Source organism: Chiloscyllium punctatum, chromosome 32, assembly GCF_047496795.1.
Source record: "Chiloscyllium punctatum isolate Juve2018m chromosome 32, sChiPun1.3, whole genome shotgun sequence".
NCBI classification, from domain to species: Eukaryota; Metazoa; Chordata; class Chondrichthyes; order Orectolobiformes; family Hemiscylliidae; genus Chiloscyllium; species Chiloscyllium punctatum.
Window position 1 is genome coordinate 21331643 of NC_092770.1, and position 23482 is coordinate 21355124.

At 41.7% G+C, this 23482-nt stretch overlaps 2 protein-coding genes across 6 annotated transcripts in view; one reads left to right on the forward strand and one right to left on the reverse strand.

The window, feature by feature from the left end:
• The window catches only part of LOC140457968 (putative tetratricopeptide repeat protein 41), a 65167-nt gene extending 56551 nt beyond the window's left edge, over positions 1-8616 (reverse strand). For all 5 annotated transcript variants that reach the window (XM_072551853.1, XM_072551851.1, XM_072551850.1 and 2 more), the window contains exons 1-2: positions 8202-8616; positions 2561-3662 (exon numbers count right to left, since the gene is read on the reverse strand). In XM_072551853.1, the coding sequence (XP_072407954.1) occupies positions 2561-3383 (823 nt within the window). In that variant the 5' untranslated portion in view covers positions 3384-3662; positions 8202-8616. The remainder of the gene's footprint in view (positions 1-2560; positions 3663-8201) is intronic.
• Positions 8617-8687: 71 nt separating this feature from the next.
• hsp90b1 (heat shock protein 90, beta (grp94), member 1) lies at positions 8688-23147 on the forward strand. The gene is made up of 18 exons (XM_072551854.1): positions 8688-8877; positions 10579-10666; positions 11946-12087; positions 12507-12623; positions 14515-14846; positions 15071-15182; positions 15258-15371; positions 16262-16378; positions 16841-16978; positions 17145-17222; positions 19463-19528; positions 20168-20437; positions 20563-20808; positions 21175-21311; positions 21600-21678; positions 22098-22253; positions 22421-22528; positions 22839-23147. Exons 1-18 carry the CDS (start codon positions 8829-8831, stop codon positions 22866-22868), a joined length of 2379 nt encoding a protein of 792 aa, XP_072407955.1. The 5' UTR covers positions 8688-8828; the 3' UTR covers positions 22869-23147.
• The last annotated feature ends 335 nt before the right edge of the window (positions 23148-23482 follow it).

A 23482-nucleotide genomic window follows, 5' to 3' on the forward strand; every position in this document is an offset into this window, starting at 1 on the left:
GTTTTTCCCCAATCTGATAGGCAGCTCACATTGGTTTGCTAATTGGGTGTGCTACTTCGTCCCACCGAGAGTTGAGAAAATTGTAACTCAAGTGGGTATATGCCCTTAATTGGTCCTGAAGTTGTTGTTAATTGACTGCTTAAGCATATTAAGTGCTTTTTTGAATGAGTTTATGCAACTTCTCCCTACCCAGCTTTGAACAAAACAAGTAGACCTCAAGGCAAATACTTATTTATTAATTTATCATTCATTATTGTTTATTATTCTCAGCATTTTCAGAGAACTATCCCACCCTGGCAATGTTTTTCTATAGCCTCTACCATCGGGGAGAAGGTACAGAAGCCTGAACACATGCACCAGCCGGTTTCAAAACAGTTTCTACCCAACTGTTGTTAGAATACTGAATGGACTTACAAACATCCATCTGTGTTTTTGTTTTTTCCACTGTTTACCTATTATTTATTTACATATGCTACTTAACTCTATAATCTGCCTGGATTGCTCTTAAGACAAAGCTTTTCACTGTGCCCTGGTACATGTGAAAATAAATTCATTTCATCTTAATTCAATTCAATATTAATTCATCTATCATTGCATTATCACAAATATCTGAAAGTTGTACAGCAGGAAACCATTAAGCATAGTCTCTTCATCTCTCAATGTACCTGATAGTTTAATCCATTGACCAGAGACACACTGAAATGGCCACTTTACAGAATTGTCCCTGACATGTAGCAGATATCATTGGTTTGGTTTTAAATACATAAATGACTCCAAATCATTGCCAATTTTCTACACAACACTATATCTATGTCACTGATGTAACATTATCTTCAAATACAGATCCTTTAATTGGGCTGGAGGTGGCCTCAACAACCAATTAAGGGTCTTGAGATGGGGAGACTGCTAAGTGCAAACCTAATGAATAGATGACAATAATGACTAGGCTTGCTGTTCTCCTGAAGAATGCAGGAAGCAGAAGAGAATTAACAGCCCCAAGGCTCAGGGAAGTGTCAAAGGGTCAACGAAAAGTTACCACAGCTGGAACTGGGTTAGTCACTTTTTTGTCTACATTTGTTCTCTCCAGAACAAACATGATTGTATGGCCTGAAATAAAATCAAAATGTTGGGGTTGTGGGAGATCTGAAATAAACAAAAGAAATGATGGAGAAACTCAACAGACCTGGTTACATCTCTGGAGAAATTAATAATGTTAACATTTAAAGGAGGATCAAATTGGACTTGAAACATTCATTGTTTCTCTCTCCTCAGATGCTGTCAAACCTGCTGGAATTTTCTCACTTTTTTTGACTATATATAATCACTTTGTAGCTCCTTGCCTTACATCTGACAATTGTGAAATAATACACAATGTTTGGGTCTGCCAACTGTTATCATTTAATACAGTCTGAAGGAACACAAGAGGCCTAACATAATGAGGAAACAGGTAATGGATGCATTAATGAAGAGTTAATTAGTTTGAATTGGGCCCTCTTGTGGTAAAGTGATAATGTCCCTATAACTGGACCAAGAGGCTTGGGTTCAAGTCCCATCTGCTCCAGAGGTGTGTAATAAGATCTCTGAACAGGTTGATTATTAAAAATTGGTTAAATTAGAAAAAGGTTTGTATAGTGAAATATCTCTACAGAAGCCAGTATCCCATCACCAAATCACCCACTATTTACATTTGAAGAGTCCTTGACACAGTCAGCTCTCAGAGTTAACAGAAGGTCTGACACTCCTCTCCTTATTGTCAGCCAGGGCTCCCTGATTGGATTAGATTAACAGCCCTTCATATTCCATGATGCTGGGCTCATTACAATTACTACAAATTGGCTGTATAAATAGGGGAGCTAATTATCAGAGGGAGGAAGAGTTTTATGGAGTTTGACTAACTGAAATAAAGCTCTCACATAAAAGTCTGGCCATGAATTGTGTTCAATATCGTTATCTTTTTGAGCATAACATCAATCTGTGATCTGAAAATTACCTTCTAGCTCTCCCCAGTTCGTTGAGGTGAGCAGATTTTAGCTTCCATTACTTGGCCTCATTTTGAAAATATCAGACCATCCCAGAACGCTATTTCTGAGGCTTGGCAACACCTGACCCTGCCCCCATGAGGAATCGAAAGTAAAACCACATATTCACTTCTGATTATGGAGTCCATGAATAAAGACTTTTTATATTGGATATATCCCATACTATAGAAATTAACATCAAAAATGTGAATTTGGTCAGTACCATGTCTTCAACTTGCTCCCTATTTTTTCTAAAGAAATATATGCGAAACAAAATTCTTGCGTTATTAATTAAATGTAGTAAAATGTTGTTTTTTTTTCTTTTGTTTTGGTAATGGAATAATGCAATGAATGAATATGATTACAATAAATTTTGCTATGTCCAATTTCACATAATATATGTGCATTGATTGAAGAATAATTTGTAAACTGTGTCCTTTAGAAAGAAGTTGTTTCAATAACACCAATGGCCAATTATGTTAATAGCTGAGCCAAGAATAGAATTGTACTTGTCCCAATACAAGAACACATGCTAAACTTACCAGTTTGCAAAGGAACTAAATCCATAGGATATAACTTGTCAATGACATCGCAACAGTTTCTCATGATTACGTCTCCTAATTCTTCAATAGTTCTAAAACTTTCAACAGGTATCCCTTCATTGACTATCTTTTCCTTCAGCTTCATTATCATCTGTTTTTCGTGTTCATCTTTACTTTTATATTTATGCTCTATCATTTCTGTTTCATCTGGTGCAGCATTCAGAAGTAAATCTTCAACATACCGAGAATCTCGAAAATAAAAGAAACTGAAACCAGAGTCATTCATTAAGGCTGCCTCAATTATCTGAAGTTCCAGCAAACTGCAATTTTGATAGTTCTCATGTAATATCCATGAGTAGCCATTTCTTGCAGCAATTTGGATATTCCTTTCCACACTGGATAAAGTTTCTGCATCTGTTCCACTTGCTGGAAAGTGTTCCATATCTGGTGGACAATATTCACCATATTTCTGACCTAACATACATATGAAGAAAGGTGAGATTTTGGTGATGAGATCTAGTGAAACTTTCAGTTTGTGGGAATCTGTGTTTGCGCGATGATGTCCTTCATGTGATGTCCACTGCATATCCAAAACTTTAAGGGAACTTCTCCTGGATTTACAGAGTTTATTAAGAAAAGGGAAAACATGATGTTCCAAATAATCTCTTTCCTCTTGAAAATCCTCAGTTGTTGAACAGAGAACTACCTGAATGGGTGGTCTATACCTCCAATCTGCATAACATGGCAAACTATGGCATGGTGAACCATGGCATTCATATTGACGTCTCCCACAGATCGTTCTGTTTTTCAAACATTTGCTCATTGTTAAAAAAATTTTGGAATATTTTCCTCACTTTTTCTTATCTAAAAAAGCACTGTACTGTTTTCAGTTCCTTTTTCTTATGCTTTTTCTTCCCTTAAAATTGCATAAAACAAGAATAAAATTATATCCAGTAATCTTGACTGTATATATGTTTATTAGATTTCTGAGGCATTTCCGCCATTGGAGAATAAATAAGTATGGTTCTTCAAATGGGTTCAGAATTCCTGACATAATACCTCAGGTTCCATGTTCCTGATGACTTCAGCTTTTTCACAATGACTAAAATAAAATAGAAATTTTTGTCATAAATCAGTGCAAATTTATCACTCTAATGGTAAAAGATCATATTTTCAATTCCCTTAGACACTGCATTCCAGTGCAATATCAAGAAAATACTTTATACAAAGTCAGTTGAATTATTTTATTTCATGAGAATCCAAGAATTGGTACAGGCACAAAGCCCCCAAAGCCTGCTTCACCATCAAATCAAGTCATTAAAAGGTAAAAGGTAAAGTCCCCATTGTGCCAGAGAACTATTCTCTCATTAGAAAGAAAATTGATAGTGGTTTTAATCTAACAATCACCATGCCTAAGGTGATGGGAGAGTTTGAAAAGGAGAGTCCTTCATGATAATCTAAGGTGGCTCAGTAATTGAACACATGCTGTTGGCACCACTCTGCAATGCAAACCAGCCATCCAGCCAACAGATCTAATCAAATCCCTTCACTCATCAACTAACTCAACTCTACATTCTGGTCCTATCCCTATACTCCAAGATTTCCTCAACATCTAAAAATCTAGAAACTTGAATAAAAATAATTGAGCATCCATTGTTCTCTGTAACTAAATAAACAGACAATTCATACATATTCAACTTCAGAAACATCAGTGAGTTGCAAACCGAATGTGGTTGTACTTCTAAGGGACCTCTAAGGGACGTTGTCATCCCTTAATAATGTACTTTTAAGAGAAGCAAACACATGTACAACACTAGTTAAAAATCACACAACACCAGGTGATTTTTAACTGTGTACACCCCAGTCCAACACCGGCATCTCCAAATCATGTACAGCACAGTAGCCAAAGAAACAAAGTAGGCGACTCAGCCTGTCAAGTCAGCCATCCAATTCAATTAAATGTGATTGATACATACCTCAACTCAATTCCACCCCAATAAATGGATCCCTAGCCAATAAAACATATTCTAGTTTCAGCCTTGATAACATCAATAATTCTCAACAGCAAGAAGCTTTCTAGGAAACAGGATTCTGAGTTTGTACCAACTCTTGTCAAAATGTGCTTCCGATTTCCCTCCTTGTGCTTTCTAATGATAATAATAATGGGCCTCCTTCAGAGGATTCACAAACAATTCTTGGAAGATTACAAACAATACTAAGTTTTTATTCTGAGAGGCATTGGAACTCTACAGTTTGTTGGAGGGATAAATACTGGCAAGGACACCATGGGTGGCTTCCCTGTTCACCTTTGAAATAGTGGCATAAGGTCTTTTATCTCCATGCAAAGGGCTGACAGGATTCAGATTAAGGTCTCACCCAGAAGCCAGCACTGCTAATAGTTAAACATCCTAGAAGAAACCATAAGGAAACTTCTGCGAACTGAAACTGGATTAAACAAATGGGCAAAATTTAGAAAACAAGGTGCACCTTACTGAACATATCCCAGAGAATTATGAAGCCACATACCTGTCACAGTAGCTTCATATAACCATAGTAAAGGTACTGTGTCTCCAAAAGATCCAACCAATTTGGTTCTGCATTCAAATTTTTCCCTACATTTTATTCATTCATTTGCAGGATGTAGGTGTCGCTGGCCCAAATGGCAGGTAAGAGTCAACCACATTGCTGTGCGTTTGGAGTCACATTGACCAAGCTGGGTAAGGATGGCAGTTTCCTTCCCTTAAGGCAATTAATAAACCAGATAGGTTTTTGCGACAATCAGCAATGGTCATCCTTAGACCCTTACTTCCACTTTATTGTGAATATTCTGTTAATATCAGGAAGCCCTCCATCCTGATGAAGGGCTGATGTCCAAAACATTGATTCTTCTGCCCTTGGATGCTGCCTGACCTGCTGTGCTTTCCCAGCATCACACTCTCGACTCTGATCTCCAGCATCTGCAGTCCTCACATTCTCCTTATTTCTGCTGAGGCCCACTTTGAAGCACTTCTGCCTCTATTTCAAAGGTTCATGGGATCAATCTCATTCCAGAGACTTGAACACGAGAATCTGATTTGACACATCAGTGAAGTGGTGAGTGTGTATTGAACTGCCAGAAATATTGTCTTCTGGATGAGGTATTAAACTAAGGCTTTATCTGCCACCTAGGAGAAAGTGAGGACTGCAGATGCTGGAGACCAGAGTTGAAAGGGCTTATGCCCGAAACATCGATTCTCCTCCTCCTTGGATGCTGCCTGGCCTGCTGTGTTTTTCCAGCACTACATTTTTCAACCCTTTATCTGCCACCTCCATATGGTGTTCTGACTAATAGTTAATTCTCAAACAACACACATATACACCAGACAGATTACTACTTTGGCTAACAAAAATAGAAATCGCTGGGGTAAACTCAGCAAGTTTGGCAGCATCAGTTAAATTAAAGCAGAGTTAAATTTTGACTGTCCTTCACGGAAAGTAACTGCTCTTCTTACTGGCCTACACGTGACTCCAGGAACACCACAGTGTCGTTGACTCTTGACAGCCCACTGGGCAATTAGGGATGGCCAATAAATGCTGGCCCGGGCAGTGGTGATCACACCCCACGATTGAATAGAAAATGCCCATTGATCCTTCTTCAGAACTCAATTACATTTGCTATTTGCAGGGGAGCTGGCAAAGCGCAATTCGGCTGCTGGGTTTCGATTGTCGTGATAGCGACTACATTATTAAATGTACTTCGTTGGGCTGAAGAATATTGAGAAGTCCAGCGATCGCGATAGGCGCTATACAAATGCAAATACTGGATTAGTGGTGCTGGAAGAGCACAGCAGTTCAGGCAGCATCCAACGAGCAGTGAAATCGACGTTTCGGGCAAAAGCCTTTCATCAGGAATAAAGGCAGTGAGCCTGAAGCATGGAGAGATAAGCTAGAGGAGGGTGGGGGGTGGGGAGAGAGTAGCATAGAGTACAATGGGTGAGTGGGGGAGGAGATGAAGGTGATAGGTCAAGGAGGAGAGGGTGGAGTGGATAGGTGGAAAAGGAGATAGGCAGGTTCGACAAGTCCGGACCAGTCAAGGAGAGTGTGCTGAGCTGGAAGTTTGAAACTAGGATAAGGTGGGGGAAGGGGAAATGAGGAAGCTGTTGAAGTCAACATTGATGCCCTGGGGTTGAAGTGTTCCGAGGCGGAAGATGAGGCGTTCTTCCTCCAGGCGTCTGGTGGTGAGGGAGCGGCGGTGAAGGAGGCCCAGGACCTCCATGTCCTCGGCAGAATGGGAGGGGGAGTTGAAATGTTGGGCCACGGGGCGGTTCGGTTGATTGGTGCGGGTGTCTCGGAGATGTTCCCTAAAGCGCTCTGCTAAGAGGCACCCAGTCTCCCCAATGTAGAGGAGACCACATCGGGAGCAACAGATACAATAAATGATATTAGTGGATGTGCAGGTAAAACTTTGATTGATGTGGAAGGCTCCTTTAGGGCCTTGGATAGAGGTGAGGGAGGAGGTGTGGGCACAGGTTTTACAGTTCCTGTGGTGGCAGGGGAAAGTGCCAGAATGGGAGGGTGGGTCGTAGGGGGGTGTGGACCTGACCAGGTAGTCGCGGAGGGAACGGTCTTTGCGGAAGGCAGAAAGGGGTGGGGAGGGAAATATATCCCTGGTGGTGGGGTCTTTTTGGAGGTGGCGGAAATGTTGGCGGATGATTTGGTTTATGCGAAGGTTTGTAGGGTGGAAGGTGAGCAGCAAGGGCGTTCTGTCCTTGTTACGGTTGGAGGGGTGGGGTTTGAGGGCAGAGGTGCGGGATGTGGACGAGATGCGTTGGAGGACATCTTTAACCACGTGGGAAGGGAAATTGCGGTCTCTAAAGAAGGAGGACATCTGGTGTGTTCTATTGTGGAACTGGTCCTCCTGGGAGCAGATATGGCGGAGGCGGAGAAATTGGGAATACGGGATGGCATTTTTGCAAGAGATAGGGTGGGAAGAGGTGTAATCCAGGTAGCTGTGGGAGTCGGTGGGTTTGTAAAAAATGTCAGTGTCAAGTCGGTCGTCACTAATGGAGATGGAGAGGTCCAGGAAGGGGAGGGAGGTGTCAGAGATGGTCCAGGTAAATTTAAGGTCAGGGTGGAATGTGTTGGTGAAGTTGATGAATTGCTCAACCTCCTCGCGGGAGCACGAGGTGGCGCCAATGCAGTCATCAATGTAGCGGAGGAAGAGGTGGGGAGTGGTGCCGGTATAATTACGGAAGATCAACTGTTCTACGTAGCCAACAAAAAGACAGGCATAGCTGGGGCCCATATGTGTGCCCATGGCTACGCCTTTGGTTTGGAGGAAGTGGGAGGATTCAAAGGTGAAATTGTTAAGGGTGAGGACCAGTTCGGCCAAACGAATGAGAGTGTCAGTGGAAGGGTACTGTTGGGGACGTCTGGAGAGGAAAAAACGGAGGGCTTGGAGGCCCTGGTCCTGGCAGATGGAGGTGTAGAGGGATTGGATATACAAATGTAAGTCTCTCGTTTCCGAGAGCAATACTGGGGGAGGGGGGGGGAACCTACGGGCTGTGCCGTTTAAATGTACTTTTGAAATTCCATCAGCGTCGACAAATTTGTGCGACGCGCTCAACCTTTTCTCAAAGAAAGACAGAAAACAAAACCTCACCGTGGACAAGATGTTCCTCTAGCGTCCGGAGGCTCGCCTGTTTCCATGGAAACCGTCTCCAAGGCTCCGTCACCAAGGTAAACGGGAGGGCCGTTGGTAACCCCGGAAGCAAATCGCAGCCAGCCCCTTCCAACACCCCCAACGATTTTTTTTGTTAAAGGACAAAGGATGGCGATCGAAGTCGCCTTTAATAAACCGTTTCTTCCCCCAGTCCTCCCGGGAAGCCGACCAGACAGCGGGTCCAAAGGCCAGCGGACCAGGGGGACACAGCCACGTGACCTCCGGACAGCTCCCGGCCAATCGGAGCGAGCCACGCTCTGGACGTAGCCGATGGTACATGGAAGGCGGCGATTGGCGGAGAGCCGCCGGGGGACGGTTCCGATTGGCGGGCCGCGCTTTGCGTGGGGAGTCGCGATTGGCTGTAGGTGGTCCTGCCCCCCCCACCCCTCCTCCGCCAGCCTGATCTCCCCCTATTCCCCCCGCCCCCACCCCCTGAGGTTTTATTGAAGAAACCGCGGCGTAGAGCGGCTCGGCGTGAGGAGACCGAAATCCTTCTGTTCTTTACCGGCCGAATAAACAAAAAGAAGCCATCAGTAGGTGGATGAGATTTACAGCCCGTACCTGAGGATGAGACAGGCTTGGATTCTCGTGCTGGTGTGTGCGCTTCTGGCGTTCGGTAAGTGGGGAAAGGGCGCGAGCGGCTGGCTTCTAGAATTTTCCTCACTTCCCCTCTGCGTCTCCCCACCCAACCCCGCGCCATGCGACCCCGGGCCCTAACTCTGGATTTGGCCATAGATCCTTTTTCATCTTTCGGAAGCTGAGACGTATGTGGTGGCGATTGGAAGGAAGGAGAGAGAGAGTGTGTCTGTGTGTATTTAACTCCCCGTTTCAGATCTCGCGCGCACAACCTGCACCGATTTCCCCCTCACTGACCTCTCTTCCCCCTCCATCCCCCCCTCCTCCTCACTGACCCCCCCCCCCCCTCTCTCCCTCCATCCCCCCCTCCTCCTCACTGACCCCCCTCCTCCTCACTGACCCCCCCCACTCTCTCTCCCTCCATCCCCCCCTCCTCCTCACTGACCCCCCCCACTCTCTCTCCCTCCATCCCCCCTCCTCCTCACTGACCCCCCTCCTCCTCACTGACCCCCCCCACTCTCTCTCCCTCCATCCCCCCCTCCTCCTCACTGACCCCCCTCCTCCTCACTGACCCCCCCCCCACTCTCTCTCCCTCCATCCCCCCCTCCTCCTCACTGACACCCCCCACTCTCTCTCCCTCCATCCCCCCCTCCTCCTCACTGACCCCCCCCACTCTCTCTCCCTCCATCCCCCCCCTCCTCCTCACTGACCCCCCTCCTCCTCACTGACCCCCCCCACTCTCTCTCCCTCCATCCCCCCCTCCTCCTCACTGACCCCCCCCACTCTCTCTCCCTCCATCCCCCCTCCTCCTCACTGACCCCCCCACTCTCTCTCCCTCCATCCCCCCCTCCTCCTCACTGACCCCCCCACTCTCTCTCCCTCCATCCCCCCTCCTCCTCACTGACCCCCCCCACTCTCTCTCCCTCCATCCCCCCTCCTCCTCACTGACCCCCCCACTCTCTCTCCCTCCATCCCCCCCTCCTCCTCACTGACCCCCCCCACTCTCTCTGTCTCCCTCCATCCCCCCCTCCTCCTCACTGAACCCCCCCCACTCTCTCTCTCTCCCTCCATCCCCCCCTCCTCCTCACTGACCCCCCCCACTCTCTCTCTCTCCCTCCATCCCCCCCCTCCTCCTCACTGACCCCCCCACTCTCTCTCTCCCTCCACCCCCCCCTCCTCCTCACTGACCCCCCCCACTCTCTCTCCCTCCATCCCTCCCCCTCCTCACTGCCCCCCCACTCTCTCCCTCCATACCATCCTCCTCACTGCCCTCTCCCCCCCTTCCCTCCCTCCCCCCACTCCTCACTGACCCCCACTCTCTCCATGCCATCTCCTTCCCCCCCCCTCTCCATCTTCCCCCCCCCCCCCCCCCCCCCACATTGACTCCTCCGCACTGCCCCGATCCCATCAGTCCAATGCTCTTTTTCTTGCCCCTACTCGTTCCTTCTCCTCTTCCCCACTTCGGGTGGGGGCTGGGCCGAGCCGAGGTTCTTTCACTTTCCGGGCTTATCTCTATCACACCACGCTGTCAAATTCTGGCTTAGTATTTCCTGTGGGGACCAGACTTTACCACATTCCCTCTCCCACATTCCAGACGGTGCTCCCAGTGCTTTGCCGGTTGTTTCCTTTGAAACAAGGCGCACGTGGGATCGTGCGAACAGTACTTAGGGAAGGTCGTGTTCTTTCTACCCCGCACTACTTTCAAAACGTCTTGTTTTTTTTCTTCTTCCACTCCTTCCAGCTCATGTTCGAGCCGAAGATGAAACAGTCGAGGAAGATCTTGGGAAAAGCAGGGACGGCTCACGCACCGACGATGAAGTTGTTAAAAGGTGCTGCCCTCTATGGGTTTTTCAGTCTTTCTCTATTGTAATTGAACGAGTATTAGGAGGTTCGATCGTATAACTCATTGAATTTTTGAAATAAAAAGTCAGAAAGGCTGCAAGATTATTGTGTAGTTCCAAAGTGGCCCAGTCTTTCAAAGGATAAAGGCAACGTGACCCTATTGCCAGACTTGAGATTCCTAAGTGGCTCGAATTATCATTTCAAAATTGAAAGTAAAATGAGTGGATTATATTAATGCTGTTCGTACTTGAAAGATTGGAGTCTTTATCATGGAAACTGAATGGAAAGACTTCATTATGGAAACAAACTCATAGCTTTGCATTCCATCTCTGGCACCAAGAGCCCTATGATATAGCAGTCTCTGGTTTTAAATCTAGAATTATTTCATCTTTCATTGTCGTACCATTCAGCTTATTTTCACTAGTTTATTGGTGTTTCACTTTCATGTGTTTTTTTAGTGAATCTCAACTTGGAGGTGAGCCAGATCTTTGTAACCTTGACAAGCATGTACAAAATAGACATTTTGCAATAACTTGATTTTGTAGTCATACAGTTTGAGATCAGGTCCAGGCTCAGTCGGAAGCCATCTATCTGCACCCAGTTTAGAGTTATGGAGAACAACAACCCTGAGAAAGGCCTTTGGCCCATTATGTTCACGCCTGTCAAAAACAACCACCTAACTGTTAACCCCACTTCTTAGCCCATAGCCTTGTTTGCCTTGCATCACAAATACATCTAAAAAGTTGTTTCTGCCTCTAAACCTCTTGCTGACAAAGAGTTCCACATTTCCACTATCCTCTGGCTGAAAAGATTTTTCCTCTCATCTCCTTAAGCAATTTGCCCCTTGCGGTAAATCCATGCCCTCTGCTTATTGATGTTACCAAGGGGAAAAGTTTCTCCCTGTCGACTTTATCTATGCCCCTCAATTTTATGCACCTCAATCGTGTTCTCCCTTAATCTCCTCTGTAAGGAAAAACTACTCTAAGTCTAACATCTTTCTCCAGAACTGAAACTTCCCAGCCTGGGCAGCTGCCTCTTCACACTCTCTTGTGCTATCCCAATCTGGATTGTAGAACTGCACACAATGCTCTATGGTCTAACTGGTGTTTTATATAATTTATCTGTATTTGGTATTAATAACTTGGTATTTAATTCTATAAATTTTAGAATTATTCCCCATACAAAATTTTTAACAAAAGATCTCTTGTAAAATATTGACTTTATTGATCAAGTTCTGAATCTAACACCCTCTGTCGACTTCGGTAGGGAGGAAGAAGCTATTCAGTTGGATGGACTGAATCCTGCCCAAGTTAAAGAAATCAGGGAAAAGGCTGAGAAGTTTATGTTTCAAGCAGAGGTTAACAGAATGATGAAGCTGATCATTAATTCACTGTATAAAAACAAGGAAGTAAGTTTTTTTTTACATGTTTTGTTTCTGAAATTGATTTTCAACTTTTAGAGTTGGTATCCTGTCCCCATGTGGAATTCTAAATTTGGCACTCTTACAGTAGCAAAGTATGCGGAGTTTGAAAGCTCAGTTAACATTTTTACTATGGATTTGCATAATCTTTTCATTCTGTTATTGTAGGGTTGAGGGTATGATTGACAAAACTATGTACTTTTTTTAATACAGTTTTGTTGTCAATAATTAGTGACACTATTCTTGTTAATGGCTGTGGTGTTTTATTATGCTCCACAATAATACCAAGTTAGGATTGCTGACATCTAAGGTTGTCAAAGTTAGATACCATCTCCAGTACAGTCTCTTGTATTTTATGGTAACTATATTTGACTGCAAGATATTAACTTAATGTTTGCTGTTGTCAGATATTTCTCCGTGAACTGATTTCTAATGCTTCTGATGCTCTGGACAAGATCCGGTTGATATCTCTCACAAATGATACTGCACTACATGCCACAGAAGAGATGACCATTAAGATAAAGGTTAAATTTCTTTTGTTAAATTTGATGTAGTGAATGTTGCTGGATTAACTAAGATCACTGTAATAAAGACTTTGGTCAGGTGAAGCATAGTGACAGCGTTTGGTCCACATGAAATGTAAGATTATAGCTTGTGCTAAACTAATGGAAGTTGTCTAGGAGTAGACCATTCAGCACCTCCAAACTGTTCTGTGTTTTTGGGGGTGGGACAGTGGCTCAGTGGTTAGCACTGCTGCCTCACAGCACCAGAGTCCCAGGTTTGATTCCAACCTTGGGTGACTGTGCAAACTCAACACAGACAGACATTTTCCCCAAGTCTGCGTGGGTTTCCTCTACAATCCAAAGATGTGCAGGTCAGTTGAATTGGCCATGCTAAATTGCCCATAGTGTTAAGTGCATTAGTCAGATGGGGTGGGTTACTCTTCAGAGGGTAGGTGTGGACTGGTTGGGCCGAAGGGTCTGTTTCCACACTAGGGGACCTAAATAAAGATTATGGCAAATGTGTCTAAACTCCCTCTCTACCATTGGCCCCATTTTCCATAATGTTTTGCTTAACACATCTGATTTAATATTAATTATCTAGCATCAACTGCCTTTTGTACCAAACGTCTGTCATCCTTTGTGTGGAAATATGTTTCCCAACATCTCCCCTGAACAGTCTATCTCCTAATAGTCAGACTACACTCCCTAATTCTAGATTACCCAATTGGTGGAAATAACTTTATCCACCCTGTCTTTTCCTTTTTAATACCTTTTTTAAAGGTATTAATCAGATCACCTCTTGACTCTTCCTAAATATTAGGAAACAGGCCTAATTTGTATAATCACTACTTGTAACTAAAACCCAGCAGTCCAGATATTATTCCTGTAAATCTGTTGTGCTGTTTACTTTCTCTACCTGCTTCCACCCCTATGCCAAAATTATCCTTACTAATGTGTGGTGTCTAGATCTGCTTACATTGCTCCAAGTGGGGTATAAATGGGGTTTGTATAATTGCATTATAACTTGTGCATCTTTGTACTTTAGTCCTCTAGATGTAAAGGTCAGCATATTCTGTTGGATTTCTTGATGATTTTTCTGCACAGTTTGTGCCATTTTAAAGATCTAGATCTGTCCCTTTGGATGTCCACTATATTTAACTTTGTACTATATAGAAAGTACCCTGGTCTATCCTTTAGTCCAAACTGGATAGCCTCTCTTGTCTCCATTGAACTATCTGCCACAATTTTGCCCATTCACTTGCTCCACCAATAGCACTTTATAATTTTATGCTATCATCTACAATGCCGCTTAACTTTGTCAGCAGATTTAGATATGACTTTCTATACTATTATTCCAGTTGATTATACATGTGAATAATTGAGGCCCTTAAAACATCCTTTTGGAACACCACTGGTCTTGTCCTACTAATTTGAGTACCTGAGTCGAGAGTGTGGTGCTGGAAAAGCAGAGCAGTTCAGGCAACATCTGAGGAGCAGGAGAATCAATGTTTTGGACAAAAGCCTTTCATCAGGAATTTGAGTACCTAACCATAATATTTACTTTCTGTGGCAGGCCACTCAATTGATTTTTTTCCCAGCCACATGAGTAATTTGCCCTCCATTTGTATGTTTCTACCTTTAAAACTTTTTTTCATGGGATCATGTAAACAATTTCCATAGATATTCCCCTGTCCACTACCTTAGTCACCTTAGTATTTACATGAGGCATATTACAAATTGTACTGCAAGTAATACACAATTTTTAGGCACCCGGCCAATGGAGAGCATAGAACTGATTAGAATGGGGTGATTGTTATAAAATCTTGTAAAGTTGCTAATAATAAATTTTGTTCTTAATTCTGAATGCAATGTCAATAAAATTTTGCTTGGAAAATCTATACTTTCTCCCCAGGCTGACAAAGAGAAGAACATGTTGCATGTCATGGATACAGGCATTGGAATGACAAAGGATGAGCTGATTAAAAACCTTGGCACAATTGCAAAGTCTGGAACAAGTGAATTCTTAAATAAGCTGACAGAGATGCAAAGTGATGATCAATCTACCTCCGAGTTGATTGGTCAGTTTGGAGTTGGATTTTACTCTGCTTTCTTGGTGGCAGATAAGGTTATTGTAACATCAAAGCACAACAATGGTACACAGCACATCTGGGAATCTGACTCCAATGAGTTCTCTATCATAGAGGATCCACGAGGAAATACCTTAGGACGTGGTACTACTATTTCGTAAGTTTAAACTTGGATTCTTTCAGTATGTAGTTCCTCAAATGGCCTGGGCTTGGAAACAGCATTCTTTTGATATGAAATTATCCCAGTATGAACCAGCTTGCAATTCAATTACTATTGCTGGCCAATGCAATAATCATAGATTTGTACAACCTCTATAAAGTGATTGTTAAATTACTAAATTGCGTGGAGTTGTCTAACTGTGTTCTGTTGACCTTTTTTAGATTAGTATTAAAGGAAGAGGCATCTGACTACCTTGAACTGGACACCATCAAAAATCTTGTAAAGAAATACTCTCAATTTATCAACTTCCCCATCTATATCTGGAGCAGCAAGGTAATTTTAGTTGCAAATTTGGACAGATACAGTAAACTGATCAATTTCTAAATTTTAATAAGCTTCTCTTAATAGACAGAAACTGTAGAAGAACCAATGGATGAGGAAGAAACAAAGGAAAAAGAAGAAACTGATGATGAGGCAGCAGTTGAAGAGGAAGATGAAGAAAAGAAGGCTAAAACTAAGAAAGTATGAATGTTTTTAGTCATTAATTGTGTTCACAAAATCTGAATTGGTTGAGGCAGGATGCTTGTTGGGATATGGATAGTGGTTGTTGCCAGAGATCAGGTTGAGGTTTTGCTAAGTAATAACTTGGGAGATGGAGCTATAACTTTGTCACCTTAGCCATGGGTGACTGTTGGCTTAACCTGAGGGTCACCATACCTCTGGGGAGTGGAGTTGAGGAGGTGGGGCCATGCATAACTTCAGGTGATGAGGGAGTTGAACCTGTGCTGGTATCACACTGTATTGCAAACTAGCTGTTCACCCAACTGGAAGGTTGTAGTAGACTTGGAGTTGATGGCAGACTTGCCAAATGATTGGATCACTTAACCTGGGCTGTCAAGATGACTAATCTTCTTTCAAGTGACCATAATCTTCAATGGTTGATCTGAAGCTGGATCAACCACTAAAAAACCATGATAACAAGAACATTTTTTTGGATGGGTGAGTGCTGAACCAGAGGACACAGCTTAAAAATACATGGCAAATCATTTATGACAAGAGACGAGGAGAAACTTCTTCACCCAGAGAATGGTGGCTGTGTGGAATGCTGTGACCCAGAGGGCAGTGGAGGCCCAGTCTCTGGATTCATTTAAGACAGTTGGATAGAGCTCTCAAGGATAGTGGAATCAAGGGTTATGGACATAAGGCAGGAACAGGATACTGATTTTAAGGATGATCAGCCATGGTCATATTGAATGGTGGTGCAGGCTCGAAGGGCAGAATGGCCTACTCCTGTACCTATTGTCTATTGGATCAAAGCATGTTAATAGTTGGAGCTCAGGCTTAAGGGTTCTAAATACTAGGTTCTATGATCCTATTTTCCAGCGTTAACCTGATTCTTAATTTTTATGCAGGTTGAGAAAACAGTATGGGATTGGGAACTGATGAATGATATCAAACCAATCTGGCAAAGACCAAATAAAGAAATAGAAGATGAAGAATATACAGCTTTTTACAAGACCTTCTCAAAGGTAATTTTTCTAGAACCTGAGCTCCTATTTTTGTTACAAACTTTATGCAGCTTAAGTGCTGTCAAAGTGACTGTTCTGGTAACCACTACCTAATCAGTTCATTGTGAAGGGCCATATTGCATTTTAGCTTAGTGTTGCTGGAAAAGTGCAGCAGGTCAGGCAGCATCAAAGGAGTAGGAGAATCAACGTTTTGGGCATAAACCCTTCTTCAGGCTTATGCCTGAAACGTCGATTCTCCTGCTCCTTTGCTGCCTGACCTGCTGCGCTTTTCCAGCAACACTTTTAAGCTCTGATCTCCAGCATCTGCAGTCCTCACTTTCTCCATATTGCATTTTGAACAATGTTTGTTGCTAATGTTCTGGACTGTGATCAGACTGTAGCAAGAATGAAACAAAATTATGGAAGTGGTTTGAAATATTAAATGTACCATCCCATGAATTGACTTATTTCCTTTCTGTTCAGGATTCTGATGAACCATTAGCCCATATCCACTTCACTGCTGAAGGAGAAGTCACATTCAAGTCTATCTTATTTGTGCCTAAAACTGCACCCCGTGGTTTATTTGATGAATATGGATCAAAGAAATCAGACTTCATTAAGGTATGCTACTTTTTTTGTTTAGAAAGGTTAGACTTTAATTGCTACAGCACATTTTCATAATACAGGTGGTTCAAGTATTTACATCTCTTTAGTAATTTATGTATTAATTAGTGTATTTTGATTTTGGTCTAGTTTTCACTCTTGATCTAATGACTTCTGCTTGCAGCTATTTGTTCGCAGAGTGTTCATCACAGATGACTTCCATGACATGATGCCAAAGTATTTGAATTTCATAAAGGGTGTGGTAAGTAGTCATTATATTACACTTCTAATAGATTAGAGTTAGAATCCTACAGTGTAGAAACAGGCCCAACAAGTCCACACTGACCCTCTGAGGAGCGATCCAATCCCACCACCCCACATTTACCACTGACTAATACAGACCTACACATCCCTGAACATTGGGCAATTCGGTATGGCCAATTCACCTAAACTGTTTGGCCTGTGGGGACACCTGAATGAAGCCCACACAGACATTGGGATAATGTGTAAACCCTCTGGAGATGCCAGAGGTTGGAATTGAACCTGGGGTCCCTGGTGCTGAGAGGCAGCAGTGCTAACCACTGAGCCACCATGTCACCCCAAATTATTGGTTCAAGAGTTTATTGTACTTTATCTGAAAACTAATGTTGACCATTGCCTGCTGAGACTAAATTACATTGCTGTTAGTAACTGAATTTTGAATTGATGTCTATGCAGGTGACCATGAACGAGTAATAGGTATAGGGGTAGGACATCCATTCCCTTGACCCTACCCCAGTATAAAATCGATCTGTCCAAAGCCATTGTTCCTTTTGTGCCAGCTTATCAAAGGCCTTAACTCTTTCAAAAATCTATCCACCTCTAAATTTCAGTGATCTAGTTTCCAAAATGCAACTCTTCGAAATAGAATTCCAGATAGTCTTGTATTTTCTGAAAGTTCCTTTTGAATCATTCCAAATGAGCCGTTATTCTGTAACTTTCCCTAGATACAGATGTCTCCATTAATGGAAACTTTTCTACCCTGTCAAGTCCCTTGCAAATTTTTTTTTGTATTGATAAACCATACACTTAAAGGCCTAGCTTGTTCAGCCATTAAGTTAACTCATTATCATCCCAGGAAATAGCCTAGTGATTTTTTTTAAACAGTCTCCAATGTCAATATACACTTGACTACATTACCAAAAACTGTCCACTGTTCTTTGTGGCCTCGCTCTGCTCTGAAGTTGCAGTAAGAACTTCCTGTTTTCAGCTATTTCTTTGTGGGCTTAGTATTTTCTGAATAACAGATGTTAAACAATTTGGCCTATAGTTTCCTGCTTTTTGTCTCACACTGTCCTTTAACAGGGTTGTCACACTAGTGGTTGTCCAATTGGCTGGAAATCTCCCAAATCCAGTAAGGTCTAATTTAGACCAATGACTGTACTATCTCTGTAACCACTTCCTTTCAAAACCTCTGGATGCAGGCCATCAGATGTTGATCTATCTGCCTTTAGTTCCATTTGTTTGTCAAATACTTTATTCCCAGTTTATTTGATTTTTGTCTATGGTATGTTCATACCATGAAGGCTAATGCAAAATATTGGCTTAAATTATTTGAATTCCAAATTCTAACATCACCTAGTTTCTCCTACATTGTGATTTTGCTTTTTTAATTTTGTCCCACTCCTTTAACTGCCTTTACTATCCACAAATGGTTTTCCTCCTCCAGTCCTTTTGCACTCTAATGATTTGAGTATTGAAATATGTGCCACTGACCTTTCACTTAGTCTATCTTCTTCCCAGCCTGCATTTTCAAACTAGTATCTTCGTACCTCTGTATTTGATGGCATTGGTTTGAGACCCAATTGCTCTTCCTCAAATAGAATTTGAAGTTCTACAATGTGATTGCTATCTCAAAGAGAATACTTGATGTATTTTTGGGTAGATTATGAAACATGCATTTTAAAAAGTAACACCCAAGAAGCACTACACATTTTTCTTTCATACTGATTTTTACCATAATTTGTCTTGTCAATATTTAGATTAAAGTCACCTATGACAGACCTGTAGATGTCTTGCACCAATGACTTCCCTTATTGTTCTTAATTTCCATAAATCGATTCCACAATACTATCTATTGCACCTACATCATTGCTGGACTGATACCGTTAGTAATACTACTCCCATTTTTGCCTATTCTTCCAGACAGTAAATACCTCTTAATTTTGAGTTCCCAGTGCTGATTGCCACCTTGCAACTGTCACTATGTATATCAATGTACTACATGAATTCCCAAACAGGCTAAAACTGTTAAATCCAGATGTTTAAACACTTGTGGCAGTATGAAACATATAGTCAATGTGCATGTGAGGCATGTTTGGAATTACTAACTGGAATTTTTCAGTATACTCGATTTGGTCAAGTAGAGTCTAATCCTTTTAACTGCTATTGATATTTTAATTATGGAAGTTATTTTAACACTTGATCTACTCTTTTTTTTTTTTTGTTCTCCCACCCCAACAGGTGGATTCTGATGATCTACCTCTGAATGTGTCCCGTGAGACTTTGCAACAGCACAAATTGTTGAAGGTAATATATTCATTGCCTTGATTTAAAGCTGAAGTGCTCCTGATTTCCATTCCCTGCTGTCACCTGAAGTATGGTGATCCTTTGGTTAAACCACCCACCAGCTGCATCTCTGTTGGCTAGAGAGCAGTTGAGGGGTCTTTTGAGACTAGAGACATTTTTTTTTACCACTCCTCTTGTGCTTCAGATGTTAAAAATTAAAATGAAGAAGTAAAACTTTTTTTTAGGTTGAATGTTTCTAACCTAATTTTAGCTTTAAGTATAATAAATGCTTTAAAGCCCCACCCATCAGCACTTGAATAGATTTGATTCTCTACAGTGTGGAAACAGGCCCTTCGGCCTAACAAGTCCACACTGCCCCTCCCAAAGAGAAACCCACCCAAACCCATTCCCCTACCCTATATTTACCCCTGACTAATGCACTTGGCAATTTAGCATGGCCAATTCACCTGACCTGCACACCTTTGGATTGTGGGAGGAAACCCACGCAGACACTGTGCAAACCCCACAGACAGGTGGAAATCGAACCCAGGACCCTGGTGCTGTGAGGCTGCAGTGCTAACCACCGAGTCACTGTCTCCCTAATGCAAACATAACTAATTATCTTTCTTTTTTTTTTCCTCTTTCTCCCCCTCTCTATAGGTTATTAGAAAGAAGCTTGTACGCAAAACTCTAGATATGATCAAGAAGATTGCAGAGGAGAAGTATGAAGATGAATTCTGGAAGGAATTTGGAACTAATATTAAGCTAGGTGTAATTGAGGATCACTCCAACAGAACACGTTTGGCCAAATTACTACGTTTCCAGTCCTCTAACCATGAAACCAAGCGGACCAGCTTGGAGCAGTACTTGGAAAGGATGAAGGAAAAGCAAGACAAGATATACTTCATGGCTGGATCAAGCCGAAAAGAGGTGCGATTGTTAACGTTGAGAAAGTTGTAAATGAACAGGACGTTGCCATGTGAATAATACTACAGTACTTTGCTGTGCAAAATGGAGTCTTGACTCAAACTGTACAATATAAACTTTTTTAATAGGTTGAATCTTCTCCCTTTGTTGAACGACTACTGAAGAAGGGTTATGAGGTTCTATATCTGACAGAACCGGTTGATGAATACTGCATCCAAGCTTTGCCTGAATTTGATGGAAAGCGATTCCAGAATGTTGCAAAAGAAGGGCTAAAATTTGATGAAAGTGAAAAGGCTAAAGAGAAACATGAAGCAATGGAGAAAGAGTATGAGCCACTCTTAACCTGGCTAAAGGACAAAGCACTAAAAGATAAGGTATGTGACTGAATGACCTACCTAAGGTAGCAAGCTCATTCACATTTTTACTTAGGTGTGAGGATGCTTCAGTCGTGTTGCAGCAGCAAAAATAAACTTCAGATATGACACTTAATAAGTGAACTTTGTAAATTTCTACTCAATTGTAGAATCTTAGCAAGAAAAAGCTACTTCCAAAGAACAGGTTACTTCTAAATGCCAAGTGGTAAATGAAGGCAGAATTTAATGCAAATGGAACCATGTAGTGACAATCAATTAAAATACTTGAGTGATTTAATATATTTTGTATTTTTGGAAGGACACTTGTCCATCACTAAAAAGCTGAAAGGAAACTTGAAACTTTTTTTTTCCCATCTTTTTTAAAAGATTGAGAAGGCTGTGCTGTCCCAGCGTCTCACAGATTCTCCTAGTGCACTTGTGGCCAGCCAGTATGGATGGTCTGGTAATATGGAAAGAATAATGAAGGCACAAGCCTACCAGACTGGAAAAGATATTTCAACAAAGTAAGTTCTGTTTTAAAATAAAAAAAATGTCCAATGTTGCTGGTATTGGGTCAGAATATCTAAGCCTTAATCTAAATTTGGTTTATGGTTTGATGCAAGGCACTTGTTAAAATATTTCAATTTGTTGCTTAACAATCCCGTGCACATATGCACTTGCGATTTTTTCATACCAGCCCTTAGTTTTAAAACTGAGTGGACTATCTTAACAGTTTTAGTTAGCACAGGGGGGAATGACTAAGATTTGACAAGTATCTTTCATAATACTAATTGGTTTATGAACTCTTCCAGCTACTATTCTAGTCAAAAGAAGACATTTGAAGTAAATCCAAGACATCCTTTGATAAAAGAGATGCTGAAACGAGTTAAGGTAAGTTTTTTTTTTTATTTTAAATTTGGAAAAGCTATATTTAAGATGGTCCAGTTGCCACAAATGTTCAGAATGAAGTGGGTTGTAATATGCTAATTTGATTTTGTACTTTACTAGGATACAGGGAGTTTGTCAGATTTGGGTTTGTGTCCACTTGTTACAGACCAATTAAATGATGGTTCTTCAGTAATAGACAGCAATTGCTAACAGTATCTTTTTTTTTAAAACACAAGTTTAAAAAAACCTATTTTACTATTGGTACTGGGCAAGTAAGCAGAAGCTGTGTAAATCTCTTAGCGCACTATGCATGTGCAACAATTTGCAGTGTTAACTGAGATGCATTATGGTCTTAGATTTTACAGAATGGATGAAAATTAATCCTGAGGCTGTGTTCTAATGTGAAACTTTGTTTCCTTCAGGAAAATGAGGATGACCAGACTGCCACAGACCTTGCTGTGGTATTATTAGAGACCGCCACATTACGTTCTGGTTACCAATTACCAGACACAAAGGCATATGGTGATAGAATTGAAAGAATGCTTCGTCTAAGCATGAACATAGATCTCAATGAACAGGTATACCATTGTGTTGGCTACACCTTTTTTTCTTTTTGAATTTTCTTTTTCAGCAAAATCTTCAGTTGGGTTAGTGCCTTTTTTTCAGGGTGGAAGAACCTAATTGACAGCATTGTGGAAGTGAAATTATTTGAATTACATTCTAGTTACTGAAATTCCTTTTTTAGGTTGAAGAATATGAAGAGATTTCTGAAGAGGCTGAAGAACAAGATGAGAAAGAAGATGCAGAAGATGTTGATGATGATGATGATGATGCAGAAGAAAAACAGACTGAGGTGGGTTTTCAACATCTTTTAAGGCTACTGCTTTGTTATGCAAAGTGACACGAGTTTAGGTTCAGTTTCCATATCAAAGTTTTTTACTGGTTAACTGTAAAGTCCTGCTGTCTCAAACTTGCTCAGTTAAATTCATCACCAGTTGTCTCTCAGCCATGTCCCTGTTTTTGGGGTCTTAGTTCAACTGGCTGGATGGCTAGCTTGTGATGCATGAGCAGCCCTACGTTGTGGTCAGAGTTTGACTTTTACACATGTACAATAATGCAAAAACAACTTGCTAAATCAGTTAAATGTTTCTTCCCACTTCCAGGATTCCACAGATGTAAAAGATGAATTGTAAGGAATTTGAAGACTGCAATTTTACACTGAGGAGGTGTAATATACGGAGATGAGACCATTAAACAGGATGAACAAACAATTCCTTTATCCCTATTAAAGGTCTGGGAGGGCAAAAGTTTTGTATGTTACTTTCCTTCAAGTGAAATGACTGTAAATTTGTAATATTTAAAAATTACTTGTGAAACTTGTTGTGTAAACCATAAAACTTTTCCACAAAACTTGTTAAAGCTTGTTTTGATATTAAGTTGATCACTCAATGAAATCCATTTTAGAAACTAAATTGCTGCTGTGTAAAATGTTTCCATCTCTATCAATTCAGCCTGCAAGATCCTAGGTATAAGAGTGGAGTGCCAGGTCTGCAAATCCTATCTAAACATCAATCTAGTAAGGTATCAGGAATGACTCCTGAAGTGCTAAGTCACAGCCCACTAAGTTTCCTCATTTTGATTTAAAATTTGAAAATCCCAGATATTTTGTAGCTAAATTGTCTAATTTGATTTGTTAATCCAAACATGTTCAGCCCTGAACCTAACAGACTTAATTTCTCATGGGCTCCTTAACACTTATCTCTAGCAGGTGCTAATAATCTACTATGACTACATATAGGAGCTGGTA

Coding starts and splice junctions, on each gene's coding strand:
- hsp90b1 (XM_072551854.1), top strand. CDS start 8,829: ATGAGACAGGCTTGGATTCTCGTGCTGGTGTGTGCGCTTCTGGCGTTC. Junction 15,183..15,257: donor TCTATATCTGGAGCAGCAAG/GTAATTTTAGTT, acceptor TTCTCTTAATAG/ACAGAAACTGTAGAAGAACC. Junction 19,529..20,167: donor AACAGCACAAATTGTTGAAG/GTAATATATTCA, acceptor CCCTCTCTATAG/GTTATTAGAAAGAAGCTTGT.